The sequence below is a fragment of the Mastomys coucha genome, unplaced genomic scaffold (genome assembly GCF_008632895.1).
Source record: "Mastomys coucha isolate ucsf_1 unplaced genomic scaffold, UCSF_Mcou_1 pScaffold21, whole genome shotgun sequence".
NCBI classification, from domain to species: Eukaryota; Metazoa; Chordata; class Mammalia; order Rodentia; family Muridae; genus Mastomys; species Mastomys coucha.
In genome coordinates this window covers 138,787,669-138,812,339 of record NW_022196904.1, presented here as the reverse complement: position 1 = coordinate 138,812,339, position 24,671 = coordinate 138,787,669, and the positions used below count along the sequence as shown (strand labels likewise).

General features: G+C 42.3%; 1 protein-coding gene and 1 long non-coding RNA gene across 3 annotated transcripts in view; one reads left to right on the top strand and one right to left on the bottom strand.

Moving 5' to 3' along the window:
* Positions 1-15,234, bottom strand: part of Atl3 (atlastin GTPase 3) — a 41,439-nt gene extending 26,205 nt beyond the window's left edge. Inside the window, exon 1 of one of the 2 annotated variants that reach the window (XM_031389548.1) lies at positions 15,122-15,234. Coding sequence is in view for 1 of the 2 variants with exons in the window: in XM_031389547.1 (XP_031245407.1) it covers positions 14,808-14,853 (46 nt within the window). In the remaining variant the exon portion in view is untranslated. Of the gene's footprint in view, positions 1-14,807; positions 14,970-15,121 lie in introns of those variants that run through there. The other variant, XM_031389547.1, reaches the window with a different exon arrangement.
* A 210-nt stretch (positions 15,235-15,444) lies between these two features.
* On the top strand, positions 15,445-23,203 carry LOC116103493. Its single transcript, XR_004123486.1, has 3 exons — positions 15,445-15,680; positions 16,255-16,424; positions 23,029-23,203. It is a non-coding gene; the product is annotated as an uncharacterized LOC116103493 (long non-coding RNA).
* The last annotated feature ends 1,468 nt before the right edge of the window (positions 23,204-24,671 follow it).

Sequence of the window (24,671 nt, the reverse complement as noted above, 5' to 3'; positions counted from 1 at the left end):
AAAAAAAAAAAAAAAACCATTAAGTTTTATACACACACACACACCATGAAGAGAACAAAAGCTTTCATAGGGCACATAACATATACAATAACCGCAAAAGAAGGAGAATATAGGAGTACTAACAGAATTTCATCAACACTAAGAATATCTGTTAATTAAAAGATCCCGGGGGCCTGCTCATTGCGTAAAGGTATCTGCTGCCAGACCACACACCCTGAGTCAATCTTAGGACCCACGAGCCGCGCCTCCAGTGCTCTCTGATGCAAAACAGATGCTGATGTGCTAGAATACAGGTGGGGAAAGAGGGGAGGGAAGAATATAATTGTTTTTAAAAAATTAAAAGGTCCCAGTAACATCAGAAACTGCAGACTGGTCAGAGTGCAGAGAACAAAGGGCTGTTTAATTAGTGTTCAGCTTCCCCTGCCAAGACTTACAGATGGTCATGGAAGACAAAGTAGAAAAAATGTTAAGAGCTGGAGGAAGGAGCAAAGTCACATGCAACTGTCTTCTCAGAACATGGCATCCCCTCTGCACTCTTGATCTCATAGTAGTTATGGTTACCAGCACAACAACCAGACAAGACTGGATCTGTCAATACCCTGTCATAGGAGAAAAAGCCCATGAAGGATACCCCCATTGAAGACCAACAGATAGATAATAGTAGCCAGGGGAGGGGCTCATAAGGACAAGCACCTCCTTGAGTTATATCTATAGCCAATTAATAGTCACTGGGAGACAGAGAGACATTTTCTTCAGTGATAAGGAGTCTTGTATTCCTATAAACATGCTTTACCCAGGACTACATAAATAACCCTAATAAAGCTCAATGAATCAAAAAAATAAAATAAAAGCAGTTAAGTAGAAGAGGAACTAAGTGGAAAGAAGAAAGGAATCAATGGGAGAGGGTGGGGAGCAGGAGAGGGTAATGAGGTGAACCCAATGAAAGTACATTATGTATGGGGCCAGTGAGATGGATCAGCAGGTAAAAGCACTTGTCCTGCAAGCCTGAATAAAGACCAGAGTTCAATCTCCAGAACTCACATAAAAAAACCCAGGTGCAGTAGAATTAATTTCAGCACTTCTGGGGAGCTGAAGGGCCAGCTAGCCTAGAGTATGCAATATAACAGTAAAAACAAGAAATACCTGGCCAAACTGGAGAAAGCAGGAACTTGTTGAGGTTTGGTCTTTTGCTACGTATTGTAATGCTAAATACTGGCACCCAAGGCCTAGATTAGCACCTCCCTCCCTGCAAGGATGCCTCAGATCCAAGTGATGCTATGTGACCTTGCCCCCCAAGTTATCCCTGATTGGTGAATAAAGATGCCTACAGCCTATAGCTGGGCAGAATCGAGATAGGCGGGGTTTCGGGGGTCTCAGGCTTGGGGTCTGAGGGGAACCATGAGGAGAGGGAAGAGGAGCGAAGGAAGATGTCAGAGGTAGGAGAGTCATGAAAGCATGGCCATGAGGGCTGGCCAACTGAAGTTTAGAGCAGCCCAGATGGACAGGGCCAATTTTAATTTGGGGTTATTAATGGGGAAATAGATACTAATAGTTTAGAGGGAAGATATCTGCCCAGCTATAGTGCTGGTTAAGGCTTATTATAACAATAAAAGCTAAGGGCTGGAAAGATGGCTTGGAGGTTAAGAGCACTGTCTATTCTTTCAAAGGTCCTGAGTTCAATTCCCAGCAACCACATGGTGGCTCACAACCATCTATAATGAGATCTGATGCCCTCTTCTGGCCTGCAGGATACATGCAGGCAGAATGCTGTATACAAAATAAATAAATAAATCTTTTAAGAAAAATAAAAGCTGTATGTTCTTTATCCAGGAACTGAATGATCCCTAACATACGTACATATATATATGTGTGTGTGTGTGTATATGTGTATATATATATATATGCATGCATATATATATATATGTATGTATGTATGTATATATATTTGTTGTTGTTTTGGTTTGGTTTTTGGTTTTTTGAGACAGGGTTTCTCTGTGTAGCCCTGGCTGTCCTGGAACTCACTCTGTAGACAATACTGGCCTCGAACTCAGAAATCTGCCTGCCTCTGCCTCCCAAGTGCTGGGACTAAAGGCATGTGCCATCACTGCCCAGCTTTTTTTTTTTTAATCTTTTTAAAAAATAAAGCTAAGAAACAAACAAACAAACAGGCTGAGGAGATGACTTAGAAGTTAAAAAAAAATGCTTGAGGATTCAGATCTCCAGAATCCAGGAAGGTTATGGCAGCCTGCTTATAATTCTACCTTCACAAGATAGAATCCCTAGAGCAAGCTGGCTAACTAAACTAGCTTTATCTGTGAGCTCTGGATTTGAATAAGAGATCCTGGGTCAACAAAGGTAGAAGAGTAATTAGTAATTCCTGATGTCAATCTTGGGCCTCCAAGTATACCTACACATGTGCCAATACACATGCTAACACACACACACACACACATAAGAAAGGGATTAAAAAAAAAACTGGAGTCTATTATGTACCTCAGCCTCCCAAGGGCTGTGATTACAAGCATGTGCCACTACTTCTAGCTATCTTAGATTAATTGTTGGCACAGCAGCAAATAAATCCAAGACCCAAAGGTCGTTAGTCTCTTATATAAAAGAAGTGAAAAGATCTGGGCTGGGGATGCAGCTCAGCAGGAAAGCATTTGCCCACGGCATGCAAGTCCCTGGGTTCCATTCCTATAATTTAAATAAAGAAAAAAAAATCTGGGAAATTTATCTTTTTTTAAAAAAATATGTACTTATTTATTTTATGTTTATATGAGTACACTGTAGCTGTCTTCAGACACACCTGAAGAGGATATCAAATCCCATTACATATGGTTGTGAGCCACCATGTGGTTGCTGGGAATTGAACTCAGGACCTTCGGAAGAGCAGTCAGTGCTCTTAACCACTGAGCCATCTCTCCAGCCCAGGGCATTTTCTTAATTAGTGAGTCATGGGTGAGTTATGGGTAGGGAGACCACTGGTTGGTAGTCCTGAGTTCTGTTAAGAAAGTGGGCTAAGCAAGGTTCTATAAGAAAGCATGGGGAACAAGCCAACAAACAGTACTCCTGCATGGCTACTGCATCAGCTCTGCCTCCAGTTTACTGCCCTGCTTGAGTTCTTATCCTGACTTCCTTTGATGCTGAACTGTGGCATGGAAGCTTAAGCTAAATAAACTTTTTCCTCCCAAGTTGCTTTGGTCATGGTGTTTCATTACAGCAATAGTAACCCTAAGATACCTACTGTATGCAACTCTACCTTATTCGCACTAACATTCTAGGTAAAGGCCTTCCAATTGTGACCTATTGGGAGAAGGAGCCCCCACACCCCTGTAAGAAATCCTTCCCCTATGCTCTGTAAGGAAGCCCAATAAACTTACCCATTGTACTCTGACAGAATTGTACTTTGGTTTATGGTTGGGCCCTTAGGAGAAGTAAACAGAGGTTGTTTATGGGATGGAATTTTAACAACAATGTATCATTACTGTCTAATTCATCATCATCTTCTATGTAAGTTTTTAGCAAGACACATAACTGCCCAAAAGAAATACATTTCCAAACCAACTTTGTGATCATATGACACATGAAAGTTTTGACTAGTAGAATAACTAGAAAAAAAATACAGGCAACTTCCAGATTTTCCCCTTTCCGACTAGATAGATGCAGAAATGGAAGTGAGTCAGCAAGGACCAGATTTCTGGTCTACAGAGTGAGTTCCAGGACAGCCAGGGCTATACAGAGAAACCAGGTCTTTAAAAGAGAGAGAGAGAGAGAGAGAGAGAGAGAGAGAGAGAGAGAGAGAGAGAGAGAGAAGTGTCCTACCAGTTCATTTTTTATGAGAAAGAAAGGTTCCTATTTTATTTAACTCAGTAACATAGCAACTTTCAAACACAACCAAATCAAGTAGCCAATACAAGAGTCTCCCAAGATTTTTATGACTAAGTTTATACACTAGACCTTTCAATTCCAGCTATTTTTCTATTTCAGCATAAATGAGAATGACACATAGCCAACATGGGTGATATGCAGTATTATACAGGCAAAGGCTACAATCCTAAAGATGCTGGTGGCACTATCAGCCAAAAGGCATAAAAGACTGTACAGGTTACAGGCAAGATGGAATAACGCAATGACAAAAAGATACAGTTCTATACAATGAACTACAGGACAAGGAAAGCTGGACACTGCTGAGGACAGGGAGAATGAAAAGGAAACTTACTCATGATGGCTCTCTTGGTTCCTGCAATACATTAGGCAAGAGTAAAGAAAAGCAGGCCATATTAGTGTGATAGCTGGGGTGGCCCTGCATGACCCTGCATTGGAAATATAGGCAGTCATTAACATCCTCTGGCCTAAAAGGGACCATGTTCACTAACAGTGTCTTTAATTTGAGCCACAAAAAAAGAAAACAAATCACTTTGAAATGTACACATCACCAACAAATCAATTTATATACATTGAGCACCCCACTTTTTACCATACCACCACCATCCTGCTTCTTAAAGACAACAGGGTTTTATTACTAATTTCCAAAAAAACCACATTTCAATTCCTCCCACTGTAGATAACAGAAAGTGGCCTTTGCTGATTTATCTTGGACTCCACAATCATTTAGATTCCTTAATTAGAACAACTGGAACAGGAGCTATCCCAAAAACTGTTGCCTATATGTGGGATACATTCTACTAGCTAGGCTGCCTTGTCTGGCCTCAGTGAGAGAGGAAGCACCTAGCCTAGAAGAGACTTGAAGTGCCAGAATGAGAGACTGCCCAAGGGGAGCCCCTACCCAATCAGAGAAGAGGGGGAAGAGGGATGGGGGAAGAATGTGGGAGGGGGTGACCAGAAGGGGGCCAGTGAATGGAATGTAAAATGAATAAGTAAAAAAAAAAAAAATTAAATTAAATTTTTAAAAAATTCCTTAATTAAAACCTTAAGGGTTAGATGCTTTATCTCAGCAGTGATGTGCAGACTTGTCTAGGGAACTTAGGAGATATAATACTGAACAGAGGGACAAAAAAAAAAAACCTGCCCTTATAGAGGACATTGGAAAAAAATAAAATATGAAAACTTAAGTCCTTTTCCTTACTAGCATGCCCTTTCCCTTTCCATCTAGCACAGTCACTATTTCTGATTGTTCCTTTACTTACATTACTACCTCATCCCTTAGGGCTGAACTCTTATACTTCTTTACATATTAAGTATATCATAGACAGGCAGTGATAGTACACGCTTTTAATCCCAGCACTCAGGAGGCAGAGGCAGTCAGATCTCTGAGTTTGGGGCCAGCCTGGTCTACAGAATGAGTTCCAGGACAGCCAGAACTGTCCTGAGAAGCCCTGTCTCAAAAAAAAAAAAAAAAACTAAAATATAAATACTGAGCACACCATGAAGACAGCCACATTAAAAGCTATCAAAATGACAGGGTACAGGGATGCAGCTCGGTGGCAGAGGCCTACCTATTCCTAACGCCCTGTGTTCTACCTCCAGCACTACAAAAATTACAAATTATGGATTGAGAGCTCAAAGCTAAGTTTCCATCCTGTAAGTACTTTCACTGTTCCTCATACTATCCTCACTGTTATCATCCTGCTTGTAAAATTCATTCTCATTGGTTATTTCCACAGGGAGAAAGCTAGGGCTCAAGTCTTATCTTGTCCTGTCTTAACTCCACAATTTCAAATAGATGACCTATGCAACTACTTATTCCCAAGGCCTAAAATGCTTCTTGCTCTTGACCTAGACTTCAATATTTAACTACCCTTGTCTGGATCACACACCCCACCCTCTGAGTACTTAGTTTTAATTTTCCTCCTCTTGTGTGTCTGTGTGTGTGTGTGTCTATGTGTGTCTGTGTGTATGCTTGCACTGATGTCTAGTTACATATATAGACATCAGAGGAAAATTTACAGGAATTAGTGCTCTCTTTCTATCATGTAGGTCCCAGGATTGAACACAGGATGACAGGCTAGCAGCAAGCATTTTTTACCTGGAAGCTATCTGACCTGCCCTCTTAAATAGTACGATAAAATGAATAAAAATAGGCATCAGGACAAGGTCTCAATTTTGGCTTTCTCTACTTTAAAATGTAAGATCTATGAGGGCAGATTTTTTTGTCTTTTGTTCAATGCTATGACCTCCAAGTTCCCTGAACAAATGCCCACAACAGCAGACAACAAAAACTGTGACATAACCAAAGCCTATGACATTGTTTCAGTTTAACTCTAGAAAACATAACAACTTTAGTCTCCATTTATAAACCTAGTACCCAGCTGCAAGAAGAGGGAAGAATAAGAACAACAGTTGATTCAAACCCAAACTATGCTAGTTCAAGTCTGTTCAAGAATAGGATAGCCTATACACTGAGAAGCTGTCTCAGAAAAAAAGAAAAAAGCTAAAGGCTAAAGCATAGTACCTGACATACATTAGGTGTTCAATAAACAGTTCCCTTCTCATATTCCTGTTTCCACTGGAACGTGTACATACCATTACTCCACTCGTTACAATATCATCAGAATATAATTTAGAGACATCAGGTAGGGAATGGTCACACGTGCCTGCAATCCCTCACTCAAAATGCAGAGACAAGACAATTAAGCATTTTAGGCCAGCTTCAGAAACATAAAAGACACTCTGAATTACATATTAATTTAGCAACCAGACTAGGAGCTATAACCAGATAATCCTAGAATTAGAGAGGATTGAAAGTTTGAGGCAAACAGAGACCCTGTCTCTCCCTCCTATCTTGCAAGTGGAGAACGGGCAACTTAAAACCTCTATTCAAGACAAATCTTAGCATGCCCTTTGGCATCTCCCTGCAGGAGTTCTTTTCTTTCTTCACCCTCAGTGGCTGATTTACACCAACACTCTTCTGAAATCTCCTATTACTCTCTCACTGAGCTTTTTGGGAGAAACAGAGGGTCTCAAAATCAAAATGTAGCCAAGGCTGACCTTGAACTCCTGAGCTCTCTACCTCCACTTCCCAAGTGCTGAGGTTACAGGCATGACCACTATGGCCAGCTTCACTGAGCTCTTTATTTTATAATTTTTAACTGTATGCTCATTTTTTACCATTTTTCTTTCTTTTTGTACCCTGTATTTTGATGCTCTAACTCCCCTCCTCTCTAACCTCTGAAATGACATGTTCAAAGGCCTAAGTATAGTCACTAAATGTTCCACTCATACTAGCAGGAGGGATATGTGCAAACACACTGACCTGAAGAGTCAGGAGACAAGTTCTTATTCCAGTTCTACCACTCAGCCTGTGTGATCTGACTGGTTCACCTCCAGTCTCCTTTCAAAACTCCCTAGTGGTAACATTTTACAAGTCTACATTAACTATTTCAAAATGGTTCCTCTCAATTACTCCATCCTAGTCCTCTGCATTTTTCCAGCTTTATCTCCCTATATGCAATATATTACCAAGTCTTATCATCATTTCTCTCTTCTATAACCAAAGTTTCTGCCTTAGCAAAGGTTATTGGGGGGCATTTTTATTTAGCTTTTTGTTTTTAGACAGGCTCTTGCCCAGGATCACCTCAAATTCTCAATCTTCTTGCTTCAGCCTCCAGAGTGTAGGCATTACAGTTCAAGGATTAAAGGCAAAGGTCATCACTGTAATGAGGCAGTATGCAGGGAAGAAAAGCCTCCATAAAAAACTAAAGATCTGGCCCTGGTTCTGCACTGAATAAACCACTTCGGCTCAACATCTTCATTTGTACTACAAAGTCAGGCAGAAACTGTTTAGCTCTAAAACCTAACTGCTACTTTTTTGGTCTTCTGTTGTGTTTTTGGTTTGGGGTTGTTTCCAGAGACAAGGTCACACATTGCAGTTCAAGCTAGCCTAGCACTCATGGCAAGCCTCCTTACTTGGCCTCCCAGATATCTGCTGGTTTTACAGGCATGAGCTACCACATCTGGCTTATCTCAAGAATCTCAAATTCGCTGGGCGGTGGTGGTGCGTGCCTTTAACCCTAGCACTTGGGAGGCAGAGACAGGTGGGTTTCTGAGTTTGAGGCCAGCCTGGTCTACAGAGTGAGTTCCAGGACAGCCAGGGCTACACAGAGAAACCCTGTCTCGAAAAAGAAAAAAAAAAAAAAAATCTCAAATTCTTGATTTCATTTTATCTCAAGAATAGTATCTTCCTTTCCCTTTAGAGAAGCAGTTATTTTCCAAAGTACACATCTGCACACTGAGAACAGATGATACTAGAGATTGTAAGCACTTACACAAATATGGACAACAGATATGAGACTTATTAAAATATGCAAAAATCTGGCCTATCTATAGTCATATCCATATCTACATAAGTAAACTTAAGCCTTTGCTTCAAGAAAATAAATAGAAATACTGTTATCAGTGTTGTCTAATTACTTACAGCTGAAAATTTCTCATAACTGTCAACATTTTAGCATGTTGAAAATCTTTAGTAATGAAAATGTAGTCTAACAACTTGTGTGGTCATTACAACCTTTTTCCTAATTACTTATGAACTAATGACTTATCCTTTACTTTTGGCACAATACATCTAATCCACACTAACCAAGAGATTTAATAGACCAATTCAAACAATCTCCCTAATAAACTACATTCCATATATTTTCTACACTAAAATGATAATCACACTGAATGGAAAATGAAGTTAAAAGACTAACAGGTAAATTAGAAAAATTTCTAGACATGGATATTACAGCACTGATTCCTACATTACAAGGCCTTAAAAACACAGCCGGTAATGGTGGTTCTCAACTTTAATCCCAGCACTTGGAAAGCAGTAGGGCAGGATTTCTGAGGCCAGCCTGGTCTACACAGCAAATTCCAGGCCAGCCCAGGTTGGGGTAGAGGGAGCTGAGAAGCCTGGGAACATAGCTCAATATTGTAGCATATGCTTAGGAATAAAGTAGGCCCTGGATTTAATACCTAAACCAACAAAAACAATCTAGCACAGGATCCTAATAGAGGACACCTTTGATCCCAGGTGAATCTTTGTGAGTTCAAGGCCAGAAGTACACAACAGAGAAACCTTGTCTTCCCTGCCAAAGGGGAAGGAGAAAAAAATATTTGCCATAGGTTAAAAAGCACAGCAGAGGTTGGCTAGTAATCATGGTTAGCCTTTTCAATCTTACAAAAGAATACATAAAACCAATTTTATTTCAAGTTCAACTATAAGAACATTATTAGGAGGACTAAGGGTGTAGTTCAGTGTTAGAGTACTTGTCTAACAGCCACAGGGCTCTGGATTTGAACCCAAGCACCACAAATACACAAACAGATACACACATAAAACCAGTAAGGTTTTGGTCTATCTGTCTGAGATAGAATATCATGTAGTCTAGGGTGTCCTTGAACTGCTAAAAAATCCGTGAATTTCTGATCCCCCTCAATTCATTTCCTGAATATTGGGATCACTGGCCCAGTTTCATGGGGGTTCTGGAATACAAAGCATGGCTCAGTGCATGATACACAAGTATTCTATCAACTGTGGTACGTACATGCCCAGTCCTATAATGAGTAAGTTTAAGTGGTTCTCAAATATTTAAGAATACCATCTGAATAGTGATGTGTTCAATGAAAATGATAACTGAAGCAGTTACCATTGCTACCTCAAAAAATTTAATGGATTGATAAAACTGTAGGATCAAGCTTGGCAATTCTGGCAATATTGACAACTAGTGGCCAGAAAACCCTTTGTGGAGAGAGGGGATCCTATGGAGTACTTGATATTTAGCAGCATCCCTAGTCTGTACCCACTACATGCTAGTGGTATCAGTATTACCCATAAGGTTGACATCCAAAAACACCTAAAGACATTGTTTAAAGACACATAGACAGGCCAGAGAGATGGCTCAGCAGTTAAGAGCACTGCCTGCTCTTCCATAGGTCTTGAGTTCAATTCCCAGCAACCACATGGTGGCTCACAAACATCTGTAATGGGATCCGATGTCCTCTTCTTTTGTGTCTGAAGACAGTGACAGTGTACTCACATACATAAAATAAATACATCTTTAAAAAGCAAAAAAGACACATAAACACACACACACACACACACAAAAATCTTCTGTTAAGTACCACAGAGGAGCTGGAAAGATGGCTCAGTAGTTAAAGACAGTTGTTGCTCTTGTAGGACTTGGGATCTGGATTCCAGCACCCACAGAACAGCTCACAACTGTCCATAACTATTTCCAGGGTATATGATGCCTTCTTCTGACCTCTGCAGGTACCAGGCATGCACATGGTGCACATACATACATGCAGGCAAAACACTGATACACATAAAATAACTCTTAAAAAAAAAACTTAGCTGGGCGGTGGTGGCGCACGCCTTTAATCCCAGCACTTCGGAAGCAGAGGCAGGCGGATTTCTGAGTTCGAGGCCAGCCTGGTCTACCGAGTGAGTTCCAGGACAGCCAGAGCTACACAGAGAAACCCTGTCTTGAAAAAAAAAAAAAAAAAAAAAAAAAAAAAAAACACACAACAAAAAAAAAAAACTTAACAGGAAAAAAAAAAACTTTAAAAAATAAAAATAAAAAAGAGGGCTGGCAAGATGGCTCAGCGGGTAAGAGCACTGACTGCTCTTCCAAAGGTCCTGAGTTCGGATCCCAGGAACCACATGGTGGCTCACAACCATCCATAACGAGATCTGATGCCCTCTTCTGGTGCGTCTGAAGACAACTACAGTGTATTATGCCAGAGCTAGCAGGACCAGAGCAAGCAGAAGACCTGAGTTCAATTCCCAGCAGCCACATGATGGCTACAGTGTACTCATACACATAGAATAAATAATAAATCTTTAAAAATAAATAAATAAATAAATGAAAAAGAACTACTGTGCTAGAACCATCCTTAGTACTCATCCTCTCTGTGCAAAGGATTCTTAAAAGCACAGGAACCAAAGTTACAAAAACATTTTACTGAGTAGACTATATGACTCATGGTGGAGTTATGACCTGAGTTTTCCAGTCCCCTTCTGAAATAACATATTCTCTAAAGGGCAAGAGCAACACACCCAAAAAGAGGCATAGCATTTCCATGCCTTGCCTTTGCTGGCAGCCCTAAAAGCACAAAGTCTTTAATTTACAAAGCCAGAGAAAACATCACAAAGGAAGTATGCTAAGAAGTCCTCTCCTGACTCCACAACCGCAGCATGTTGTTCTTTCTGGCTTCTATGTTGCACTTTACCTTAAGGCAGTAAATGTGCCAGTAGATACACAGAAAAGCTTGTTCCCATGGAGCTGCTCAAACCCAACCAACCAGAACATTGGGGAAAATGTGTATCTAATTAAAGCACTTAGGAGGAAAGTTTTTTCCAATTCATTTACTATAGACAATCTTTGTGCTTTAGCATAAGATGCTAAACAAAACTGTTTAACCTGTAACAGAAACATCTAATGTGTTATGGGTTTTTTTTAAAGATGTATTTATTTAATGTATATGAGTACACTGTCACTGTCTTCAGACACAAAAGAAGAAGGCATCGGATCCCATTACAGATGGTTGTGAGCCACCACGTGGTTGCTGGGAACTGAACTCAGGACCTCTGGAAGAGCAGTCAGTGCTCTTAACCGCTGAGCCATCTCTCCAGCCCCAAAACAAGAATATCTTAATTGGAAATATTTACTCAGCTTAGATTTACCATTTCAAGATAACCATGCCCTTACTCCAATCCTTTGCTCACTTACTATATATGAGTAAAGCCTATCAGTAAAGTATGTTAGCGATAACAGACTTTTAGCAACAGACTTTTAGCTGTGAGATACATCTAATGTGTTCTAGCAAAAGAAATTCAAATAAAAACATTTTTAATTTGTAAAAAGCAACAAAGTTTCAACATAAATACTAATAGCTAACAAATGCTTATTTTCTATCAAATAAACTATTCAAATGTATACACCTACCATTGGAGAAATTTTATTATAAATATGCAAAATGAGGATTTCCTTTTTCACTGTTTCCTGACCCCTGAGTAAATAAAATCAGGATCTATAAGTTGTACTTAGAATAGGAGGTATCTGAAAACTGGGAAGAGGGAGTCAGATCTCCATGAGTTCAAGATCCCCCTCATCTACAAAAAAAGTTCCAGGCCAACCATGGCTACACAGTGAGATCCAGTTTTTATTTTTTTAGTTTTTCCGAGGCAGGGTCTCACTGTGTAGTTCTAGATGTTCTACTCACCATGTAGCCCAGGCTAACCTTGAACTCACAGAGATCTACCTGCCTCTGCCTCCCAAGTGCTGAGATGCATCACTACACTCCACAAGACCCAACAAGTGTAACCTAAGCATATGCAGGCTTTAAGTCCCTAACCACAGCTCTAAAACAACTGAGGTCTGTCTTAAACTGCATTATTCCCCCACCCTTACTATTTCCCCTAAGCATTAAATATGCTCCTAGAGTCTGACAGACAGCCCAGGAAAATGTTTTAAAATTCAAATTTTAAAATGCCATTGTTTTACTTTAACACTTCTCAACATAAAACACAAGACCATAAGGAACTTTTAACAGCACCTGGTGCAAGGAGTGCACCCCTGCAATCACATCACTTCAAAGGTAGAAGCAGATCAGAAGTTTAAGATCAGCCTCAACTGGAGGCCAGCCTAGGCCACAGAAGATTCCTGCCTCAAAAAAACCAAACAACAACAACAACAACAAAAACAGACCAAAGACTAGCAGGCATGCTGGTGATTATGGCTAAAATTTTAAATTATATTTATTTATTTAATGTGTGTTCACATTAAATGTACAGTGTATTGTGGAAGTCAAGAGAAGAACTTGTAGAAATCAGTTTTCTCCTTGTATGATGTGGGTCCCAGGAATCAAATTTTGGTTGTTAAGCTTAGATGGTAAAAAATGCCTTCACCTGCTGAGCCATTGGGCTGGCCTATCATGGGTAAATTCTATAACAACTTTCAATTTCTCTTTCATATGATTCTCTAGTATTCATTTTAGGATTTTTGTTTGATTTACTGGAACAAAACCAACTAGAAATCCTCCTGCTTCAGCCTCCAGAGTACTAAATCATAGGTATATGCCATCAAGCCCCACTCCATTATTTTGTTTCAATTAGTGATTATAACTTTTATTTATGAACCAACTTTTCTCTTTCTTATTTTTTGAGGGTGGAAAACTGAGAAAGAGTTTCATGTAAACTTCTTCAAATTCAGTATGTAGCCAAACATGATCCTGACTGCCTCCACCCCTCAAGGACTATGACTATTAAAAGCAGGCATCATCATGCCCACTCAAAAAGAAAAAAATTCTTAACACTGTTGTGAGGAGCCCTAGGAAATAGGGTTAAGCACTGTAAAAGTACAAAACCAAGTTCAATCCCTAGCACCACAAAACAAACTGGTCTTATTTACTAAACACTAAGAAAATTATTCTGGCATACAATCACACCTCCCTCTTCTTTGTTTTTGGTTTTGTTTTGTTGTTGTTTGTGGGTTTGTTTGTTTTGGGGAGAGTTGTCTTGTTATTTGGTTTGGTTTCTTTTGTTCCCCTCAACCCCAGACATGGTTTTTCTGTGTAGCCTTGGCTGTCCTGGAACTCAATCTGTAAACCAGGCTGGCTTTGAACTCATCAATACACCTGACTCTTCTTCCCAAGTGTAGGGATTAAGGGTGTGCACCACCACCCCCCCAACTGTTTTTCTTATGGTTATGACTATTACAAGAGACAGTAAACCACTGCAAATAGAACAATACGTTGGCACTGGCCTTATATGTTTCACTACGTGAAATGTTTTTCAACCGTACGTTCCCTCACTCATGTTAATGCTGCACAGGAATTTCTAGAATACAAGCTGGTTTCCTTAGGAAGCAAAACAGCTCTCATTTGACGTTCCAGTTTGTATGTAAGCTGAATACTGACATAGATTACAAGTCCGTATGTAGATTTTACTTAACTCTACTTCTCCAAAACAAAACTGAGAACCCTGACGTTTTAGTCTGTTAAGTTTTTTTTTCTTCACCTTTCACAAAACATTCCACTTCGTACTCAAATCTGAAAACTGGGGGGTGCTAAAAAATTCTTCAAACACTACTGTTGACTCTCCTTTTTTCCTTTAGATTTCGCAACTGAAACTGGCAATCATTTCAGGGCCATACCCATTAAACAAGGACAGTGCCAGCTAAAATGACAGGCGAAATCGCATCCACGTATTTATGGTAGGACTATTTAGTTTTTCATTCAGTGCTTTTATTACCTCATTTTATGTCTCTGGGAAAGCCAAAGGAACCAAGCTTACTTTAAAACACACACACACACAAACACACACACACACAAAACTTGCAAAACAACCAAATTTAGGCCAGTTCTAACATGGAGATAAGCACGGGTGGGAAACGAACTTTACTAATACTTGTCAGTAACTCAAGATCTTTCCGATTAAAATAAAACGTTTCAACTCCAAGTCTGCATCGCAGCATTCAGCACTTTAAGGCTCAACAATAAAGCCTTCCCGCGGATCTCGGCCCGTTAAGACCGACCGCCGGTCTCGCTTCCCGACCCGGAGCGCGCCACCGCCCGGCACGCCCTGCTCTGCACAGGGCGGAGCTCGACGGGCCGGAGCAGCAGGCAGCAGGCCGCAGGCGGCCGCGGGCTCCCGGAACAGACTGCGAACCTTCCCCGCTCCAGGAGCCCCGGCCCTGAATTCGGAGCCGAGACACCCGGTGGTGCAGCCTCCGGCCGCCACACCAAAAGAAAAAAGAAAAAAAAAAAAAGGCGGCAGGGGCGGCTTGTCACCTCGGAGCCGAAGCACTGGAAGGCGGCGTGGGTGACCGCGGAGCGGGTCCGGGGAAAATTGGACGCCTCACCTGCTCCTCTCGATGCCACCGCTGCAGTTCGCTGAGGGGACAACATGGAGCCTCCTCCTTCAGCAGAAGTAGCAGAGGCACAGAAGACAGGAGGGGGCTGAGGCTGCCCTGGAGGAGGGAAACAGGCGGAGCCTGGACTTCGGGAGAAACGGAGGAGGAGGAGAAGGAGGACCGCGGGGAAAGCCCACAGCCTACGAAACAGCCCTGCCGACGGTGCAGGGCGTGACGAGGGCGGGAAAGGGCACGCGGCCGGGTCCCGCCACCGTTCGGTGCGCGTGCGCCGGGGCGCGGAGCGCGGATCGCGCCGCAGATACCTGTGACTGCGTACTGGAATCTCGGGTCCGTCGGGAGTTGTAGTTCGGCGTTCTCTGGGCCGGGCCCCGCTGTCCCGAGTCTTCGCCCTCATCCGGGGCGTAGAGGAAACGGAGGACCGGACTAGGCCGAGTGGGTCTTCCTACCGCTGAACTACAACTCCCATGAGGCCTTGCAAAGGGAGAAAATGAGGAGGGCTCTCGGAAGACCCTGCCCGGCGCCTAACACGGAGACCAGGGCCGGGCTTTGGCCACCCGGTTCCCGCCGGGAGCCCCCACCCGGCCCGTGTGCTGGGCGCTGGTGTTCCTCGCCGTCCAGGACTACAGGTGATGGTATGAAAGAATGACGTGATGGCGTGAACGCTTTGATGACTGACTTCACAAGGACAGACCATCGTGACTTCATTATCATCAGCATCACTCCTAATCTCTGATCTGGCCAAGCCTTACTAAAAGCTAAAGTAAGACCTTACTAAGTCAGGCTCCGGGTGGCACGCTGGTAATCTCAGCACTGGAGACCAGGGAGGAAGATCAGGTGTTCAATACCTTCCTGAACTACATAGTGAGTCTCTGTCTCATTTTCGCCCGACCTCTGCTAGAGTTTCTCAATTCTAAGGCATGATCCACCTTTTATGAACTTTAGACTTATAGGACCTTGTTTCAAAGTTACTTTACAAAAGGAAGTTGTTGGGAAATGCTTTTATTCATACTTGACATATTATGAAAATACAATTTGCCACAACTGAATACTGTTTTCTAACAAATCTTACAGATGGAGATAGACTCACCCCAGTGATGACAATTTGTCCTTACCTTTGTTTCATTCACTCAGCAAACGTTTACTTTCTTCCTTCAGCCTACCCAGAACTTCCCTCTATCTCTAGACCCTGCCAAGCCGTTCAGTTATCGTGTTACTTCCTGAGCAATTAAGCCAGAGGTTATGAGATAAAAATTATTCTTAGCCTACGTAAAGAAATCCTGTTTACACTTCTTTAGCCCCTCTTTGAGCCCCCTTATCCCCAAACTCTCAAGACTGTTAGGAAACTCTCTTCTAGCTTTTAGATTTAAACCAGATTAGATCTTCTAGGCTAGTTGTTTCTTCTAAGATGGACATGACCATTGCTGTCTTGAATCAGCCACAGGAAACTCATGGAACAAGGCCTACTAATATCTCCTCATGAGAGGAAGGTGTATATTCAGGAGCAAGTTGACCAGAACAACAACTCTTCCATTACTGAAGCTGCCCATAAGTGGCCCAAGAAACTCCTCAGTGGTGCAGGTTCTTTGTGAATCATCCATGCTGCAGGTGAGATTTTTAATTTGTATAGTTGCCCATAAACTGCCCAAGGGACTTCCTGGTGATGTAACTAACTTTGAGTCACCTATATAAATGGCCTCAATAAACTCAATGGTTCACCGAACTGAACTTGGATAGAATTCTTTCTTTGGTCTGTCAGTGCCCTTCCCCCAGGAATGACTAGGCCTTTCTTTCTATCTCCCAAGAAAAAGTAACTGCAGCATAGGCCAACCTGGTCCAGCAAGAAACTAGAAGTAAACATGGGGGAAGAGAATAATTCAGAAGAAGGCATGACCTGCAGGACGTGACACAAATCCGTTTTGTTCCATGCTCAAATAGGAGAGCCAAAATTTTGTCACAATTGCAAACATTATTGTGTAAGACTTTAAAATTGCCCACACGTCCTAGCATTCTCCAGTCCCCTTTTCTAAAAATTTTTTTTTAATTTTTATTTTTTTATTCTACATTACGTCAAACTACAGTTTCTCCTCCCTCCCGTCTTCTCTCCCCCAGACCCAACCCCCTCCACATCCCGTCAGAAAAGAAAAGGCCCCCCAGGGACATCAGTCAAACAGGGCATGAGAAGCAACATTAAGACTAGGCACATACCATCACATCAAGGCAACCCAGAATGAGGAAGAGGGTCCCACAAGCAGGCAAAAGCGTCAGTGACAGCACCAGCTGCCCCACGAACACCAACCAGAGCATACATGTAGAGGACGTGAGTCAGGCCCCTACAGGCTCCCTGATCTCTACAAGCCCCAGTGAGTCCTAGCCAGTTGATTCTGGGTTCTGTGGTGTCCCTAACCCCTTGGGTTCCTCCACTCCTTCCTCCCCCTCTTCCACAGGATTCCCAGAGCTCCATTTAATGTTTGGCCATGGGACCCCCGTGTCTACTCCTCATCAGTTGCTGGATGAAGTCTCTCTGGTGTCTTTGATGATTATTTTAGCTTCTGGTCCAGAACACTCTGCAGGCAGAACAAACTATAGGTGAAAGGTTTTGTGCCTGGGTTGGTGTCCCAGTCACTCCATTTGAGGCTTTGACTAATTACAGAAGATGGCCAATTCAACTTCTGTGTCACCCATTACTAGGAGTCTTTGCTAGGGTTATTCTCATAAATTGCATGCAGTTTCCACTGCACTAGGCAGTGGAACCTCACCCCCAAAATGCCCTCAATTTGGGGGCATTTTAAATTCCACTTAGGGAATTAAACCCAAGGGTGTATGGGTAATTTTATATTCCAGTCATTTCTCCTCCCCACCACCTCTCCTGTTCCCAACCCCAATATCCCTGTATTTTTCTTTTTAATTAGTGGGGTTGGGGACAGAGTGTGAACATTCCACAGTGTACATGTAGAAGTTAGTCAGATTTCAGAAGTTGATTCTCTCCTATGTTTCTAATTTATTTTTAATTATTATAAATCTGTGAGTATGTACACATGAGGGTGAGTTGCCCATGGAGGCCAGAGGCATTGGATCTCTTGGAACTGGAGTTTTGGGTATTTGTGAGCCACCCAGCATGGATGCTGGGAACCAAACTTGGGTCCTCTTCAAGAGCAGCAAGCTCTCTTAACTGCTAAGCCATGTCCCTATCCCCTCCACCTCGTTTTTGAGGCAGGATCTCTCGTTTCTGGCCCTCAGTGCATACAAAAGCTCCAGAAGCTTGTCCGATCTCTACCTCCCATCTTGCTGCAGAAATGCTGAGAAAGCCCCTCTATAACTCTATCCAGTATTTTTTAATAATGTATAGCTAGATTTTTTTAAACGTGAGTTGTAGAGCTTAAACTTGGGTTGTCAGACACACAGAGCAAGTACTTTTAGCTACAGAGCCATCTTGCTGAGCCATCAGATTTGAGTTTTACATTTCTTTCTTTCTTTTCTTTAACTTTTTTTTATCGTTTATTTATTTATTTATTTATTCATTGGTTTTTTTGAAACAAAGTTTCTCTATGTATCCTCAGCTGTCCTGGGAAACCACCATCAAACATGCTTTTCCTTGGCAGAAGTTGTTTTCTAAGCTGTGACCAATCCTAAAATCTACCAGTAATTTGTACCATGTTGTTTCAGAAGTCACAATCTTCTTCCAGGTGTGAGAAAGGCCAGTTTGCTTGTATCGACCTCAGCGGTTTGCACAGATCTAATGCTGACACTTAGTGTTCACTTCCTGACATGATATAGTTCAGTACATTTTTATTGGAAGCTCTTAAAATCAAACAGGGTATTATGTCCCGTAGCAAAAACTAGGTATGTAATATTAAAAGAAGCAGAAAGTTCTCGAGCAGTTAGTGTAACATACACCTTCCTCATTCATTAATACAACCTTTTAGTTTCTACTTACTACCTGTTTCAGACACTGATGCTATAGCTAGTTTGTTCAAAACAAAATTCTCCATAGTGGAATTTACACTATAATGGGAAGAAAAAAATAAAGTGTTGCTGACTTAGTGGTTCACACCTATGATCCCTGCACACACTTGGAAGGCAGAGGCAATTGGATCCCTGTGAGTTCAAGGCCAGCCATTGAGTTCCAGGATAGCCATAACTACTTGGAGAGACCTTGTATCAAAGAGAAATAAAAAACGGCCAAAGTTCAAAATACCGGTTCTCATGGTCCCTAACTTCAGTCTTCTCACTTAGGACTAAGGCATATGACATGACTTGTGTTTTTTTAGAAGAAGGTGACAGGTTACACTTTTGAATGGTTAAGGCCATTGGATCTGGGGCTAGACTGACTGGCATTAAATTTTGGCACTAATGCTCATTAATTGTAAACTCAAGTTAAGTTAATCTCTCTGAATCTGTTTCATCAGTTACAAACTAATTCTACCACTGACAGAATTTTGGATTAAGTGTGTTTGTCCGTGATGACTGTTCTGTGGTTAGTCAGGCACTGGTGATTATATTCATTCTGGAAAAGCAAAGCAATGTCATAAATACTCAAGGTACTTATATATGTTTTGAAGCATTAAAAATAGCAAAATTGTTGTTCAAAATGGCATCCACTCTGACTCAGATTCCAAAGCTGTCCCAAAACAGGATATTGGTTATTTTCAGACACAGTGAGAGGCAATAATGCTGCATAAGACACATTCCTGTGTTCCACAGACTCAGTCTTCTGAGGTAAACAGCTAAGTATCATTCTCTATTGATGACACATGTGACAGCATTTGGCCTCTCATCACCTACTTACAGGACTAATGGCTAAGCAACTTCAAAATGTTAGACTACTACCTGCCTTGAAATCATAAAAAAAAAAAAGCCAGATTTGGCACAGAGCTCAGTGGTAAAACACGTGCCCTAGTTTGGATCCCATTTTGGTACACAAAAACAAATGCCTATTCTGGGATCAAGATATAGCTTAGTGGTAGAACACATGTTTAACATGTAGCAGACCCTGGGATTGATTCCCAAGCACCACAAAAAGACAGATAGAGCAGGGAGCTGGCTCAGCTGGCAAAAGCACTTGCTTCCAAAGACTAATGACCTGAGTTCAAATGGAACCTAGGGACCCACATAAAAAAAGTTACATGCAGAGCTCATGCCTTGTAATCCCAGCACTCCTACAGGAGGCAGAGATTGGAGAAGAACACAGAACAGCCAGCTGGAAGGAGCTAGCAAAGTGTCAGGAACATTAAGCATGATCACACCTCAAAACAAGATGGAACCTAAGAACAGACTCCCAAAAAATTATCTATCTACACAGGAGAGCCATGGCCTTCATATGTCCACCCTGTCATGTATACATAGCATAAACACACATACAAGACATAATAAAAAATTATAAATAACTATAAAAAAAAGAGGCAACACTCAGAAGGAAGGCGTAGGATTATGGAAGGTTATAAGTCAGTCTGTCCAACGTAGCAAGTTCCAGGCCAATCAGAGCTGGCCTATCTCTAACAATAATGACATGAACAGTAAATGTTGAGTAGTAGAATTTAGTATGGTAACGTAGTCAAAGTTTTAAGACTTTATAGCTTCATTATTAGTAGTTCAGCAAACAGTACTACCACCAAACATTTCAAAAACAATCTAGAGAAGATTCTAAAAGAGTGCCATGTGCACAGCAGTGCATATAGCACAGTATCGTGTTAAAAAAAGGAGGATGTGGGGCTGGAGAGACGGCACAGCGGTTAAGAGCACCGACTGCTCTTCCAGAGGTCCTGACTTCAAATCCTAGCAACCACATGGTGGCTTACAACCATCCATAACAAGATCTGACGCCCTGTTCTAGAGTGTCTGAAGATAGCTACAGTGTACTTACATATAATAAGTAAACCCTTTTTAAAAAAAAAAAAAAGAGGAGGCTGTGGACCAAGTGTGGTGGCGCGTGCCTTTGATTTCAGCAAGGAAGCTGAAGAAGTATCTCTGTGAGTTTGAGGCCAGCCTGGTCTACAGAGTGAATTCCAGGACAGCCAGAGCTATATAAAGAGACCTTGTCTCAAACAACAACAAAGGGTGGATGTGCAAGGCTGAAGAGATGCCTGATGCTTAAAAGTACCTACAGCTCTTCTAGAGGTGCCAAGCTTGGTTCCCAGCACCACTCATGTAACTCCAGCTCCACAGGATGCAATGCCTCTGGCCTCTGAGAGCCCCTGTACTCACATGTGCATACCCCTTCCCCCAACATATATATAATTTAAAATAATAAAAATACTTTTGTAAACTGGGCATAGTGGTACACACTTTAAATACTAGCACTTGGGAGGCAGAGTCAGGTAAATCTCTGAGTTAGAGGCCATCCTGGTCTTACTTATTGAATTCCAAGACAGCCAGAGACCTGTCCTAAGAAAGGAAACAAAAAGAAAAAAATATTTGTTTAAAGGTAGATATAAGTAAAGATTAGCCGTACCTACTGTTGCTTAAGCTAGAAGATTTTAACCATGGTTACCTTCTGTGTGTAGCAATGTGGAGGAGGAGGTTAGTGATGAAAGAAACTTTACAATACAGTCATGTACCACATAATAACATTTTGGTCAACGACAGCTGAAATTTAGTGATGGGGGCATTGTGGTAAGTATCCTCTCTTGTGATTATGCTGGAGGCCTGTCAGTCATGTGAAAAGATTGTTCATCCAAGTGTGTATTGCTATAATGCCTGGTCCTGGCAAGCAGCATGTTGCTGATCCATGTACTTACTGTGTTTTAACATTCAGTTTCTAGCTTCTCCTTATAAAATGAAAGCAGTCCACACGTGACACTGGAAGCAGCTTTGCATATCTTGTACTCATTGAATCATTTGATTGCATCAGAAACCACATACATAGACCATTCCTGGGAGATTTCTGAAAATGCACTCTCTAATGTTCCCACAAGAATGAATTTCCTAATGCCATTCTCACAACACATCCCCATTATCAAACAACTCACAAGCATATGGATTTTTTTCAGTTCTGGGGATAAACTCCAGGACTCAGCTCTGTTCATAGTTGGGTTTTTGTTTTGTTTTGTTTTGTTGGTTTTTTTTAGGATGGGTAGGATTTGGAGAGAGGGTTTTTCTGTGTAGCCTTGGCTGTCCTGGAATTCACTTATATAGACCAGATATTGGCCTCATGAGTGCTGGGTTTAAAGGTATACACCACCACCCTGATCCATAGCTTTTAATATACATGTGTATATATTAATGACAGGTAGATATTTATAACCTAGCCTGGTAGCATGGACTTGTAATTCCTGATTTTCAAGAGGCTGAGGCAGGAGGATAGAGAATTTGAAGCTAGCTTGAGCAACATAGTAAGACTCTGTTTCAACACACATAGAGAGATGCAAAATTTTAAATTAATAAGGGCTCTGGAGGTGTATGACTTTTATCCCAACACTTGGAGGCAGAGGCAGGCAGATATCCAAGTTTAAGGCCAGCCTGGTCTACAGAGTGAGTTGCAGAACAGCCAGGACTACACAGAGAAACCCTGTCTCGAAAAACCAACACTAAAACCAAACTAAACACAAAAAGGGCTGTGGAAATGGCTTAGTGGTAGAGGAACTGTAACACTTAAGGGGCCCTGGATTTAATTCCTAGTACCAAGAAGAAAGAAAACAAACAAATGTGGGATGTGGAGAAAGTGGAACTTGTATGCACTTAGTATAGGTGCAGCTTAGTACAGGCATATGAAAAAACAATATGAAGTACTTCAAAATACTCCAAGCAGGGCTACAATATGATCCTGCAACCCCCATACAGGGTATGTATCTGATGAAAAGAAAATCGTTGCATCTCAGATCCCCATATTGTGTTTTGTGATGTTTGAGACAGGGTCTCTGTATATTGTTCAGGCTGGCCTCAAATTTCTCCATCCTCCTATCTCAGCCTCTTGAGTGCAGGAATATGTCATGACTTCTGGCTCTCCATGTTTCTTTCAGCATTATGCATAATAGCTACAATACAAATTCAGCCACCATGTCAATGAATGAATGAATATGTGGTATATATGCACAATATACTTCTGGAATAAAAGAATGAAATCTTGTGATTTGCAGCAACCACTGGCAGTCATGTGTTGAGTAAAATCAATCAGTCACAGAAAAGACAAATATCACAGGATCACCTTTTAAAAAAATGTTTTATGGGGCTATAGGGATGGCTCAGTGGTTAAGAGCATTTTCTGTTCTTGCAGAGGACCTACATTCAATTCTCAGCACACACAGGGCAGCTCAACCACCTGCTACTCCATTTTCAGAGGATTCAACGCCCTCCCCTGTCCTCTGCAGGCATGTGATATTATGCATGAACTCACACATGGGCATACATACACATGAAAATAAACATTGTTTTTTCGTCTCTGACCTGGGCGAGATGGTATGGGCCTGTAATTCTACTACTTGGGAGCTAGAAAGGGACAGGAGGATGGAGCATTTGAAGCCCAGCTTGAGCTCCACAGCAAGGCCCTATCTCATGACAGAGCTAAGACGTAGCTCAGTGGTAGAATGTGAGACCAAAAAAGTGGGGTCCCCCGTCCATGGCTAGGGCCACTGGGCGAGGCGGGATGTGGGGAGTTTGACTGCACCACGGACCCCACAGAACTGCTCCGGGTGTGAGGAAAGGGCACAGTCTGGGGTCCCTGAGGAACTGCCAGAGTCAGGCTCCGACTCTCAGGCACCACAGACAGCTGGGTACTGCGGAAGAGCAGGTTCTGGGGTCTCTGGGCCTCACGGAGGCCAGGGACAACAAGCTCTCACTCTTGGACATCCCAGACGCTGCTGTATGTAGCGGAAGAGCTGAGGAGGGGGTGGGGGGACCCTCATGCGGACTCTGGACCGGTGGCCGAAGGGAAAAGGGTAGGAGAGCTATGGTAGGTTATGGCTGGGAGGCTAGCTCAGGCGGCTTGCTCGGCAGGCTGCTTGGCTGCTTGGTTTGGCTGGCGGCCATGGCTGGCCCTCAAAGAAGCTTCCCAGCGGGGGGTTAGATGTAGCTCTTTAGAGGGGAAACCTGCTCCATTGCTCCAGCACTGCGGGTTCTGATGAGCAGAGAAGGTCAGTGGTTTTAAGGCGTTTATTGTAAGAAGGCTGAGAGAGGGAGGAAGGAGAGGCCAGCCATAGCCATGTGGAGAGAGAGAGGGGAAGGGAGTGGGAGAAAGAGGAAGAGAGTAGAGAGGGAAGCAAGAGAGCGAGGAAGGGGCAAGTAGCTCTTTTTATAGTGGGGCTGCGACATCCTGGCTGTTGCCAGGTAAATGTGGGGGTGGAGTCCAGACAGACTATGTGACTGAGGGCTACAGAATTATGGAGCTGGGACCTCGTGTCATGAACCTAATGTCTGGGAGCATGGCAAACAGGCCATCGGTCTCCGGGGTTTAAACCTAGCTCGACCAGAAAACAGGCTGCCTTTCACGGTCCCACAGTAGAACATTTGCCTAGCATGCATGCAAGCATGTTCAGTGCCCACTACAGCAATAATAATAATTTTAAGGCCAGGTGTGATAGCATTTGCCTTTAATCTCAAAACTTAGGAAGGCAGATGCAGGTAGATCTCTCAAAGCCAGCCTCATGTATAGTCCAGGCCAGCCAGGACCACTCAGTGAGACATTTCTTCTGAGGCATTTCCCACCCAAAACATTTTTACTAAATTCCTGTTAGTCCTAAAATAAGGCTTCAAGCCCCCTTCCTCTCCTTCTACTTCAACTGCCAGAATGCTGGGATTTCAGGCATGTGCTGCCACACCTGCTATCTTAGTATATCCAGCACAATTGACCCCTTGTCAATTTGACACACAAATCACTGTAAAGTCACAACCTTTCCTTTCTTCCCCAAGATCACACAGTAA